This window comes from Pipra filicauda, unplaced genomic scaffold, assembly GCF_003945595.2.
Source record: "Pipra filicauda isolate LSUMZ 115617 unplaced genomic scaffold, ASM394559v2 scaffold250_size1122263_pilon, whole genome shotgun sequence".
Taxonomy (NCBI): Eukaryota; Metazoa; Chordata; class Aves; order Passeriformes; family Pipridae; genus Pipra; species Pipra filicauda.
Window position 1 is genome coordinate 527,351 of NW_024104366.1, and position 12,553 is coordinate 539,903.

At 37.6% G+C, this 12,553-nt stretch overlaps 1 protein-coding gene across 4 annotated transcripts in view; it reads right to left on the reverse strand.

Annotated features, from left to right (window-relative positions):
* The window catches only part of CMC1 (C-X9-C motif containing 1), a 45,638-nt gene that overhangs the window by 15,058 nt on the left and 18,027 nt on the right, over positions 1 to 12,553 (reverse strand). The window contains exons 1-2 of one of the 4 annotated variants that reach the window (XM_039382019.1): positions 3,396 to 3,599; positions 1,821 to 1,902 (exon numbers count right to left, since the gene is read on the reverse strand). The exons of 1 other annotated variant lie outside the window; for it this stretch is intronic. In XM_039382019.1, coding sequence (XP_039237953.1) covers positions 1,821 to 1,839 — 19 coding nt within the window. In that variant the 5' untranslated portion in view covers positions 1,840 to 1,902; positions 3,396 to 3,599. Of the gene's footprint in view, positions 1 to 348; positions 451 to 1,820; positions 1,903 to 3,395; positions 3,600 to 12,553 lie in introns of those variants that run through there. 2 more of the 4 variants (XM_027747506.2, XM_039382020.1) reach the window with 2 other exon arrangements.

The following is a 12,553-nucleotide window of genomic DNA, read 5'->3' on the forward strand; positions in this document are numbered from 1 at the left end:
CTCCCCTGGATCACAAACTCCCCCACACCACACATCACTGCCTACTGCCCTGTGGTAATGGGGCAATTAGGATGCTCCCCTGGATCACAAACTCCCCCACACCACACATCCTCATAGAGTTTGTAATACATTTTCTTCCAACTTTTCAGAGACATTACACCAACCAGATGAGACCAAGGGTATCCAGAACAATGCAGGACTGGCAGCTTATTACCTTATTTACAGACCAGTTCTGTTGTGGACCAAAACCTGCATAAGGATAGCAATCAGCTCACCGGCTTCTACTGATCACGGAAGGGAGGAAAAAAAATCCTAAAAACAACTAAGACATCTTCCTTCCTAAACTACCACGTCTTTTCATCCAAAGCACAGCTTCCAGGAAACATTTACTGCCCAGGAAGATTGGGCATGGACATCAAGCATCAGAGAGCAAGAGAAGGCAGAAGTGATGCCACAGAGATCTGCTGACAAAGTCACAGGTTTTGACAAGGAAGCATCAGGCTGAAGTCATGATGTTATGCCCAAGCATAGAGCAGATACATCCAAGCAGGTGCTTCTGGGATGGTCCTGGCTGTTGGAACCAAACAGTACCAGGCCAAAGCATTGTATAAAGCATTAATCTGTATAAGAGGTTGTAATAACAGACCTGATTTCATACAGAAATTAAGAGATGAGGCCATTTCTTCAGAGCAAACGTTATAATTCTGAAGACAGTAAAATGAAATATTTGTAGACAGGGGACTTAAAAACAAGCCTTTGACAAATCTACAAAGTAAAACAAAATGCATCAGCAAGTAGGTATGAAAGCCCCTCAAAAACCCAGTAACTGTTCTTCATATAAGGCTTAATGGGCAAATGGCATAAAAATCTATATAAGACCATCAACTTCACTGGCACAAATCCAGGTGCAGTTTGGTATAAGGAAGCCTCAGGGACAGTGCTCTAACTTCTGACAGTTGACCACACTGTGCTCCTCAAGCTGTATGCACACACGTACTCAAGCTTGACAGGAGGTGGTTGTTTAAGTGCATCCTTTCTGCCTGCTCCAAGTATCTTGTTTCTGATGCAAGAACATTTTAGAGTAATACAGTCTCGCACCGTTATGAAAGAAACAGCAAAAATAATCACATAAATGTGGTCTCTATATTTAGAAAAACAACTGCGCTTTTATGAATTTATTTAGCAATTGTTCAATAAGTATTAACAGTCCATCTGCTACAAAACCATTGGCACAGGAGACATTAAAAGTTAAGACAAAGGGAAATCTACATGTAGCTTTAGTTTAGAAGCCATTAGTCACACTTCTTCCCATGGCATGAGGATACTTCCTATGAAATACCACACAAACAAGAACTGCTCAGTTTTCATCAACTGCTTCATAAAGAAGGAGACAAAGTTTGTTTCTAACACCTTCAGCCACAGGAGCCATAACTAGGGCTCAAGCTGCTGTAAGGCAAGATGTGACAGAAAATCCTGCACATGAGCCAGTGGCAGCTGAGGACACACAGAATTTCAAGCAGCACTCAGTGGCTGGGACACAACTGACTGAGGGTCCTAATGCTGCAATAACTGTGGCCTTTTCAGCAGCACCTTTACACCCCCCAGTAACCTTTTATCATCTGTGTTTACATAGGACTGAAAGCTCTTTGGGATATATCTTGAGTTCTATGTAAGGGTCCTTCCTGGTTGAGACCTCTCAGTTCTATGACTGGATGATTGTGAGTGCATTCTCCACTGGTACACTGAAATTAAAAGAACATAATCTGGCTAAAAATTTCTCCTCCGTTTTTTGGGTTTTGAACTAAATGAGCTTTACTCACTGAATGCAGATGTACACATGCCTCCACCACCACAGATTTGTCAGTATGTAAGTTTTTTCCAAAGACTTGTCTCACCTTTATTCTGAAAGAAAAAAAAAAAACAACACCCAAAAGCTAGCATATGCTGTATTAATGTAAAACCCCTAGAGGGCAACTAAGCTTCAATTTCAACCTGCATAAATATTCAGCTCCTTAACTAGTTTACAGATTATGTAAACTATTTCCTTCAACCTTGGGTTTTTTCCCCTCGTTTAAAAGAAATGAATCCTTTTCATTCTCAAATCACATTATTGCTGCCTATTTAGTGTAAGTTAATCACCACTGCCCAACCAGAGACTGAGTTCTCAACCCACCAAAGCTTAAATGTGTGCAAAAGAGAACAATAAAGAAAACACATGCAAAGGCCTCATTTAAACAAAGACAGAAAACAAGCATATGAAAGTCTGAAATCACTTTCTTTGCATTAAAGACCTTTAACAATACATCTTGTTTATTATTCAGCTTAGTATTAATTTATTGCATGGCATCTGTTTTCTTGTACAACAGTCTGGTTGCAAGTCTCAGATTTATAAACTGAAGTTTATGCTGTTGGGATTACTGGCCTGTTTTCCTCTGCATGGTACAATTTCAGCATTATATATTTCGTGACCAAAAAAAAAGCGATGAAACGGGAAATAAGATGTCAAATTAGTTAAGAAAAATAGTTTCATTTAGGTTTTCGTCTTCAGAGTCCAGGTCTGCTGCTAGTGGTGAAAGAAAAAAAAATCTAAATACTTGGAGCCATAAAAGTAAAAAGCCTTCATTCAGTTCCAAATGTTCTCCCCAAATTTTATAGTAGGTAACTCCAGTGTCCAGATGAGCCTTGTTTGTAAAGAACAAGCAGGCATCAACTGCCTTTCCCTAGTTCTATCAAATATTAGTGGGAGCTAATCCACTCTACAGTTACTATCTTGCCAGTCCACACCTGCACAGAACTTCAGACATATGGATGTTTAACGTCAGAGAAGGCACTTAACAAACCAATGGGACTCCCAAGATGTGGAAGCAACTAAAGACAGAGAAAAAAAACCCTCAAAGGAATCCTTGGCAAACGCCCAAAAAGTCCAAGGGTTTCTACATGGCTTTTACAGGAGATCAAACACCCCAACAAAAATTCATAGCACAGCCATCCTTGCTTTATGCATACCAATGCAATGCCCCATATGCACTGACCAGACAGTTCTCCTTCATCTATTGTCTTATTCTCATTTATATGTGTAAACAGAGACTAAAAACGACTTCCGGTGGAATTCACTTTACCTAATTTTAGCCACCTAATATTTACATGTCTTGCATAAAGTTAATTCTGGAAGTACCTTGCTTTCCTTCTTGTTGCCTTGACAGGGAAGGGGGTATGGGGAGAGAGAGAGGTTGATGCTTCTAGAATGCAGTTATGTCCCACGTAAGAGACTCGACATAACAGCCAAATGTCTAGAACTAGCATGAAATGTCTCCCATCCTACATGACTTAACAATAAAATCAAAGGAGTAGTTCAAGAAGCTGACATAAGTCTCCAAGGCTAGTGTTCCACTCACAGAGGTCTCCTCTCTGAACATTGCAGAACAGGATGAAGTAACTTCTATCCCCCCGGAGCTTTGAAAGACTGTAGAAGGGAGAAGAGGAAGAGTAGACTCTGTTTCTTATTCAGATTCACCTCCTCTGATTGCTTGAAATATAACAAGGTTTTGGTGATCGTTCTGACTTTTTGCTGCAAGTTCAGGCAAGGCTTAGAGACCTGAGCACTTGAAAACTGTTAGTACAAAACCTGTTCAAGTAAAAAGTCATCGTATAATCAGTTAGGGTTTGGACATACAAAACACTCATTACTCCCATATCTCTTTACATGGATGCACATGGCACAACAAAAACTGCAGTCATCCAAATCCAGCAGTTTTCCACAGCAGTAGTAATATACTTTCGGATTTAAAAGTCCAACTTGGAATCTTACTTCCAACAATAGTAGTAATGACATACTAAATTCAGGTACATACATGAATGTGTAAGTAGTTATCTAGAAGAGAATGGAACTAGCATATTTAACTTAGAAAAAAAAATTAATCACATGCCATATTTTCCTGAATTGATACTTAAACTGCAAGAGCAGAAAAGAAAAAGATGAGACCAGAACTATTCATCTGAATAGTCTGTTAGGAGAAGGCAGCCAAAGCAAAAGTTGCCATCTCTGTTAAATATCTTCCTTCTACAGAAGTGCAAAAATTATTTGTTGAGGTTGTAATTTAAGTATTCTCTGCCCAATAATGAATGTTTCTCAAAGGTTTATGAGCCGTCAGTAACTAGTATTTACATGAATTTGATGGCAGAGTGAAGAGACAGATTCCTCAAAAAATATTTTGTTTTAAAACTGCTGAAGTTTCATAGTTACTCAACAGATGGAGCATATCAAAATGAATTTACACAATAGTCTTGCAAGAGCATTCTTTTCCACACCATTCTCACTACCCACAAAGGACTCAAAACTTTCTCAAGCTGTTTTGAATGTATAAAATAATAAAAATCCATCACACATACACATACATGCTTTTTAACTTTCTTAAATTGGGAACAGCTTTCAAAAGTATGGGGACACCTGTATTATCAAGAGAAAGCTAAAGAACCATTAGTACTATTACTCAACAGTCATGAAGCATTGTTACACAAAGATAATATAAAATATTTTAAACACAGGACTTTTGATAGAAGTCATTGAAGACACTACAGAAACTGTGAGCTTTTTTAGTGCCCTGTTAAAGATTAGCAAGTTAATTACTAATTAATTAGTAATTAAATCTTTGGTTGTAAAACCCCGACAGTACACACTTTTATATTCTTCTTTTCCATATTCTATAGAAAGCAATGGTAAGGTTCGTTCATTAACTAGATATATGTTGAAGCCTACATTAAGGTAATAATGCAGAAGAGTGCCTTAAAAAAATGTAAGAATCTAAGCATTATGGCCTGGCAGAATTTTCTCCTGAACTTCCCAGCAGGCAGAAAGAACATATATGTCCAAGTGAATCCCTGACAGTCAGTGTGCTTGTCCTGCTGCACTGGGTCTCACTCACAATGCCACGCCATGTTTCTTCTGCCATGTTGATTTTCCTTTCAAATATCTCCCTCACTGAGATGTTCTGCAATTTGGAAAGAAACAAAAGGGATATTTCCTGTGCACCCAAACTTTGTGCAAGCTGCATTGTTGGGGTAGGGAATGGGATGACACACAAGACAGGCATCAATCTTCTCCATGTTTCTATTCTACAGTCATACCCAAGATGGGTATCATGGACAAATTATTCTCAAGCAAAACCTCTGACACACTGGTTTTCCATATTGTGAAGCTCAATTTCTTCAGCAATATTTACACTATACTTTTGTTATGCTTTTTAAACAATGAACAGAAAGTACACTGTACATTGGAAAGTTTAATGCATTAAGAAGAAACACTAAAAAAACCACTCAGAAAACACATGCAAAGAAACAAGAAGAGGAAACCAGGACACATAAGGAATGACAGAGATTATTTACACCAGAGAAAAATAAAGAGTACTTTTCACCATTGGCCTTATGAATCATTTTGACTGGGCTGTCAGATTCACTGTAGAAAACTACCACCCCAAAGGCAGGAGAAAGAGTAATGGGCAACAAAGTTTGAAGCTGCAGACTGCGGTCACTCTTGTTTACTAGAAACCATTTTCTTCAACCTGAAAGCTCTAGTTCTCCCTGTGAATTTTAATGTCATTTCTTTACATCATAACATTAAAGTTTTTAAGTTTTTGTGTTTTAAATTCTCCATGCTTCTGAAAACAATTCTGGAATCTCAGGGTTCAACACCTTCCCTAAGCCATTTCAGGGAGACTCTGTGGTAGAAACAGTTTTCTAGGATGGCTACTGAACAAGGTTTCTATTTTTCTTTTTTCCTTTTGCCTGTTTAAGATAAATCAGATCATCCTATTTCTTCCATTTAAAGTGCTGCTTTTATTCAGACCACTACCAGGAATTTACCCAACGTCTGAGAACATGAATTGCTTGATATACAAAGAAAAGTTAGTTTAGGCATTAAAAACTCAGAATGTAGAAAACAAAAAGCATTCTTTGAAAGGCAAAATAAAACTAAGCATTGAAACAGATTGTCTAGAGAAGCTGAAACATCAATCAGGTTACAGGACAATCATAGGCATGCTACATATGACCCCAAGAGAAGATGATAGACCAAAATGTCTTCTAAAAGTCCTTTCCAGCCCTGCATTCCTTTTATGCTTGAAACATATGCTCTCCAATGCAGCAATCATTTTCTAGGGCACTCAGGTTTGATAATCATTTTACAGAACTGAAGTTCATGCTTTTGAAGCACAGTTAGACCAGTCTAGATTGAGTCAAGAAGTCCTGCTTTCAATTCTCTCCTATGTCTTCCCACATTATAGTTTCTGTACATTTCCCACATATTAAACCATAGCATGCGGAAGTTCTTTTTGCCAACATAAGCTGTGTCTCCCTAAAATGACTTTTAGAAGGTCTGACAGTCTACAGCCACAGGTGGGATTACATCTCAAGCCACAACTTCACAGTGCTTTTTTACACCAACTTCATGAGCATTCCATTACAGCAAAGAGTATGGGATATTTCTGTCACCAAGAAATAAAGCAAGACCTGTATCAAGCCTGGCATGCAAGTGTAATGATAAATTTACATACATGAGCAGACTGTATGATTTCATGTTTCAAAATGGACTATTTAAATATCCTTGAAATATGTTACTGATCTGAAGGCTTGAAGGGCATATTTAGTTTATATTGAAGAGAGGAAAAAAGAAGAATGATTAGATACCTCCTTGAGAGATTCAGGATCACAGACAGAAAGAAAGAAGCCTATAAAGTGCAAGACTTTATGGGTGATAAAAGTCATTCAAGGAAATTCTGAACTTAACTATTAGAAGTCCAAAAAAAAGCCTTACGGAGTTAAAGAAACCTTTCTTTAAACTCGTTTTAGGAAAAAGATAAGAAGGTAGATCCCTTAATACCATAAAGTCCCAGATTCCCTATAACTATTTCAACTTCTTCCCAATACAGCTGATAGATACCAAGAGAAGACTGTTCACTCCACCCAAGGGAAATTTTCATGCACTGGTCTTCTACACTATCTTATTCAAAATTCCTAATGTAAATCCCTTTCCTACTCATTATCCTATCAGAATGATTACCTTCCATCCCTTACATGACTCCTTTCAAATCCTTTCTAGTATCCCTCTCAAATCCAGAATACAACAGCTAAACTGTTTTTCTTGTTCCCTGATCATAATTTAAAGCCTCATTCGTACCTCCAAAACTCTAGGAGAAGCTCTAGCATTCCTTGACCATCTCCTTTCCCAGCCACTGACCAGCTCTGCAGCTCTTGATTCCTCATCCAAAATACCTCTCGCCTTCTGTCATATGATTACACTAGCTGTAGAGGGATCTATCCTGATCTTAGGCAGCACACTTTCCAGGTGCTCTTTTCTGCAGGACTGTTCAAAATAAAATTCAGAGGGATGACAGTACAGCACAGATTTTATAACATTTCATTACTGTACTCTATACTCCCTTCTTAGGCATCGGACCTGTAAGTAGAACACTCTTCAGAACACAAATCTCTCTACCCTTTTTCTATGTAGCACCACAGAGACTGTACTACTGGAAAGCAATTACAATAGCAACAAAACTAAATTTGGAGGTGGGAGAGAGGGGGATTTTTTTGCTGTTGTTATTAAAAGAACCTGAAAAATAAGGTACAATAACATGGTTTTACTCAGCAACAGACAGCATTGTTTCTACTTTAAAAAAGAACTTGTGCATTGTCAATGTTGTCACCACAGGACCCATTTAACTTCCACATCAAAGAATAAGTGCCAGAGGGACAGCTCACTCAATTTAAGCTAAGCAATCTTTAGAACTACTGTTCCACATGGAAAAAGAAGTTTAAAATATTTTCATCTCTAAACAGGATAAAAATTTTTGAGATTTCATCAAACACACTCTGATTGTTTCCAGAACACAAAAAAGCATGAAGAACACTTAGAACACAACATTTTGTTGAAAGCGTATTTGCCAAACTGTACTTCAATTTAACTTGTGTTCCCCTATTGAGTAATAAGACCTGTGATTCCTGCCTTTATTTTTTACTAGCTCCACTAACTCGTAGTATTCCACACATAGATATGTACAACAGGTATAAGTCTCCAATCTACAGGAAAAAATGGGAGATCAAAACTACAACTCTCATAATGCACTGCCTCATAAAATCAAAGCACATTAGGTGAAACCACAACTTCTATTCTGATTCCCATTTAGCTCAACTGAAATTAACACTTAATTGCAATTTTTGTGATTTGCATAAGCAATTTTCTTTGGCAAATACACTTGTCAACTTCATGTGTTCTCTAAAGAGTGGTGGACAGAAGCTTTCCCCTGTTACCGTATGCTGAATACAAGGTCAATACACTGCTTGTAGGCTGCCTGAAAGCTCACTATTTATTGTATTCTGAATACATTAGCTACTTTTTGACCAAACTAAGTTCTGTTTTCCACTGCTGAACTTAATGGTACCTACACAACACATACTGACTTCAACTGTTGAAAAATAACCTATTTTCTGTGTGAAAGTAACCCCAGGGTAATATTCATAATTCATAAATGACATAAATATTTATACACATGCAATGGGAATATAGCATGACCTCTTAAAAGTATTAAGATTTATTTACACAAAGTGCTAACTGTGTAACTGTTGAATGTAGTATCTAAGAGGGGTTTATAATCCAAAACTGCAAAGCAACTACATAATACATCGTTAAGGACATGCAGTTAAAAGTAACAGTTACTGTAAGTCACACGATTAACAAAGAATTGCCATGTCCACCTACGCCACAGTAACACCTCACTGTAATACTCCAACACAGTACCCATAGGTTATCACTACCATCAACTGAATGAATGCAAAAAACCCCTTACAGAATCCCAAGCATACTCTCCCTTGCTGGCAGTAAGAATGACTGACACAAGAAGAATCAAAATGTGTCAACTGGGAAAGAAATCTATGAGATCAGCAAATACTGTATATAACATCTGGGAAAAGATATTAGTAAGTGGCTGCGACAGCAACCATGCTACTCTCCCCCTTTTGTTGGGAGAGGAGCTTGACCATTCTCCCCTATCCACTGGTTGCTGCCCTACGGACACTTATCTCCCAGTGTTCTCTGAAAAATGATCTAAATACCATGAAATACCCCAAGATCAGGAGGTACAGGCAAGGTTGAGTTTCTCTGTTTTTACCATTTGGGTCAATCTGACCTCACCAGGACCCTAAGAGGCAGAACCAGCTATTCAACCTAACAGTACAGAGTTTACCAGTGGAGAGGTGGAAATAATTAGAGCACGTAAAAGGCATACACAACAATCTTAGCACCCTTCCTGAAAAAAAAGTTTCAAGAAATTATGACAGAGAAGAGTCTTTTACACTTTTGTCATCACTGGGTAAGGAATTTCCAGGTACAGAAGTCAAATGAAGACAGTAACAACGATCCAGATTTAATGGGGAGTTTGTCAGGGAGTAGCAACATGACTAAAGGGTAGAAACAACTGATGATCCTGACTCTTAATTCAAGTTAAACCCTTCCAATAATCCAAGAAATGATACAAGAGGACAAAGGCAATTGATTTTTTTCCTTTCTTTATATACAGGTTAAGTACCTCCATTCTGTAGATGTTAAAACACTACCAATCCACAGTCTGAAAGAATAGTTTTCCTCCTAAAACTTGATCACCAACCACAACATAACTGTATCTCATCATCCTATTGTTCAACTTTCAGCAGTTCGCTTGGTGAGTGCTCTTGTCATGGATATTACCACCATGTACTGCAATAAGCCAAAAACATGCAGTCGTCGTCTATTTAAACTAGCATTTGTTAAGAATGTGCAATTAATCTGGGCTATGTTAATATATTTATGCTGGACAGGGAAATCAATTTGAAATTCAGGATCTCAGCTGAAAACCAATAAAATCTGTAACTTGAGAAAACGAAATTGAAAGACTGGAAAAAACACAGGTAAACCTCTGGAGGTTCTCATCTGTGAGTTCTGAATTATCAATACCACTTTAATATCTATACATAAAAATCTCTACCAGGTAAGAGAATCAAAATTAAGACAGGGTTTGTAGGGTATGGCAACCTGGCTGAAATTGATATTCATTAGAGTACTCTTTGCATGAATAGGAGCATTTGGACTCTGTGGTCTTTATCAGAGCCCCAGCTGGTAATGGTTGAAGGTTAATGCCTTACCCCATTCTGTTCAATTTTCTGTCCTAATTAGTCCTCCAAATCTATAGCTGTGAGCACCAAGTGTCTGTGCTCAAAAGAAACTAATTAATGCTAGCAAATTAGATCAAGTCCAAAGATCCAACAGCCAAACTCTTAAATGCTCCTTGTTAATAGGAAGTGTAGCTGTCAATAACTGCTGTTGGTGGCTATAATGAGGCCTCTTTCTTTCATTGAAAGTGATTTCATTTCTCTTTGTCCCTGTAAAAGCTGTTCCATTCCCTAATAAATAAAAAATAAAAAAACCCTACACAACTAAGTTGCAGTGGTTAAGCTAGAAGTCTGACCCATTTCTTGTCATCAGCTGGGTTGAAATGACATGGAGGGGGGAAGGACAGAAATAATCAAACAGGGCAAGTTCTATCCCTGAACATATTCTTCAAAGTCCTGAAAACTAGTTACAACACTTAAATTTCTATCACCAAGCAACACAATATGCCCTCATATTTCTTTTCTGCAATATCCCCAAAATTAACCTAGGCTACTTAATGCTGGTATCATTTAAAAAAAACAAAAAAAAAAGAGCACGAGATCTAGAATCTCATTTCTTCAAATTGTAATTTACATATAGCTGTTCTCTCTATCCAGTTTGCTGGGGCAAAGCTCAATATACCATAATCCCTCTAGAGGTTGTATCAATTCACATAGTTAAATGTGATGAGAGTAAATGTTCATTGGAAACATATAGTGCTGAATATTTTTTTCAAAATAAATGCTATTGTGTGCAAACAAGATCATACAAAAAATCAGCATCTTACTCTTACCAGATAGACTAGCCAGAAAAAAAAGGACAAGGCAATTTATTACCACTACTAAATATAGCAGTACACTATCAAAGCATCCAAAATAATTTCACTAACTGACAACTGCATAACATGTACAACATAATGTAATATCAATAGCTTCATACACGGTCATGGGGTCACACACAATATGACTATAATGTATGTCCATATTCAGATAATAAATATAGCAACAGAGGACAAAGTTTTTTTCCATTCTCCACCTGCAGTTTTGTTGCTGAATTGAAACTACGCTCTCAAATTATACTAACCTTCCCCTCAAGAAAATGAAGTTGCAGGTAATAATGCAGCATTTTTTCATCCTCATAAGAGAAGGTTATTTTGGTCATAAAAATGCTCTCGTGTCACCTCTCAGGCTTTCCACCAAACTCTGAATAATATGTACATAAGCACATGTAAACAATTTCTGGTCACAGCAGCTCAATTAAAAAAAAGGTACCAGGAGCTGTCATGTTAACACATTGATTTTTATCAGTCACTTGATCTTTTTTCTTTCATCATCACTGTGTTCCCACACACTCCTGGGAGTGACGTGAATTTAAAAAAAAAACAGTGGTAAGGACTGTATTTTCACAATAAGGCAAAGCAGACGAGCAAAGTTCGGTTATAAATGGTGATCTCAGCTTTAATTTCCTTCAAGACAATAAGACTCATCAAAATTTTTAAATGTGAGCTGTCATGTAATTTCCCACTACTATCAGTCTTAGCATCTTCCAGCATCAACCTCAGAACCACAACTGTAGGTACCAACAGGTTAATTCTCCCCTAGCATTCAGCAAGGGTTTGAATCTATTAACAGAACTTGGCCTGCAATACAAAAGAAAGTGAGCAATATCAAGTAAAAATTGCTAAGTATTCCACACATTTCATTATCTGCATTTCTGATAAGAAAGTATATATAAAAAGACTTTTTTTAAGAAGAAGGAGTATCTAAAGGTATGCTTGGGCATTTAAATGTGCAGTATCACATGTAGTTCAATCAGAAATTTCTTTGGTTTTATGGACCTTGATATGTCAGGTGTAAGGGTCATGGTCTAGAGCAGGTGGCCCCTAGGGGGACAGAGATAATGTCAGAGACAGGACTGTTGAGTAACTGCACATTATCAAAACTCTGTTTGACACTGGTCATGCTCAACTGTAGAGAAGCCTGCAGTAGTGTTGCATCCCATCATCTTCACTAAGTATCAACATGAGCCCTGAGGAGGAGAGGGCTAATGGGAAATCTGGAGAATGGGAGAAGGGTGGTTGCTTGGAAATGTCCTTTTCCAGCCATACTTTCCAAACCATTTTTTAAAGCCTTGCCAAGTATCACAGGTTTTTTTCAGCAATGTGACTCCAGTTGCTTTAATTATACAGCTCCCACAGACAACGGAACCAACATAATAGTTTAATCCACTGAAGGAGATGGAAATATCTTCCTTGTGTCTCCCTCATAACAATTATTTTGAATTAATGAATTTTTTTTAAAGGACAGAACAACTTGTCATCTTGGTCAAATGGATGTCTCCCACAATATGCTTCAAATAATAAATGGCTACATTTAC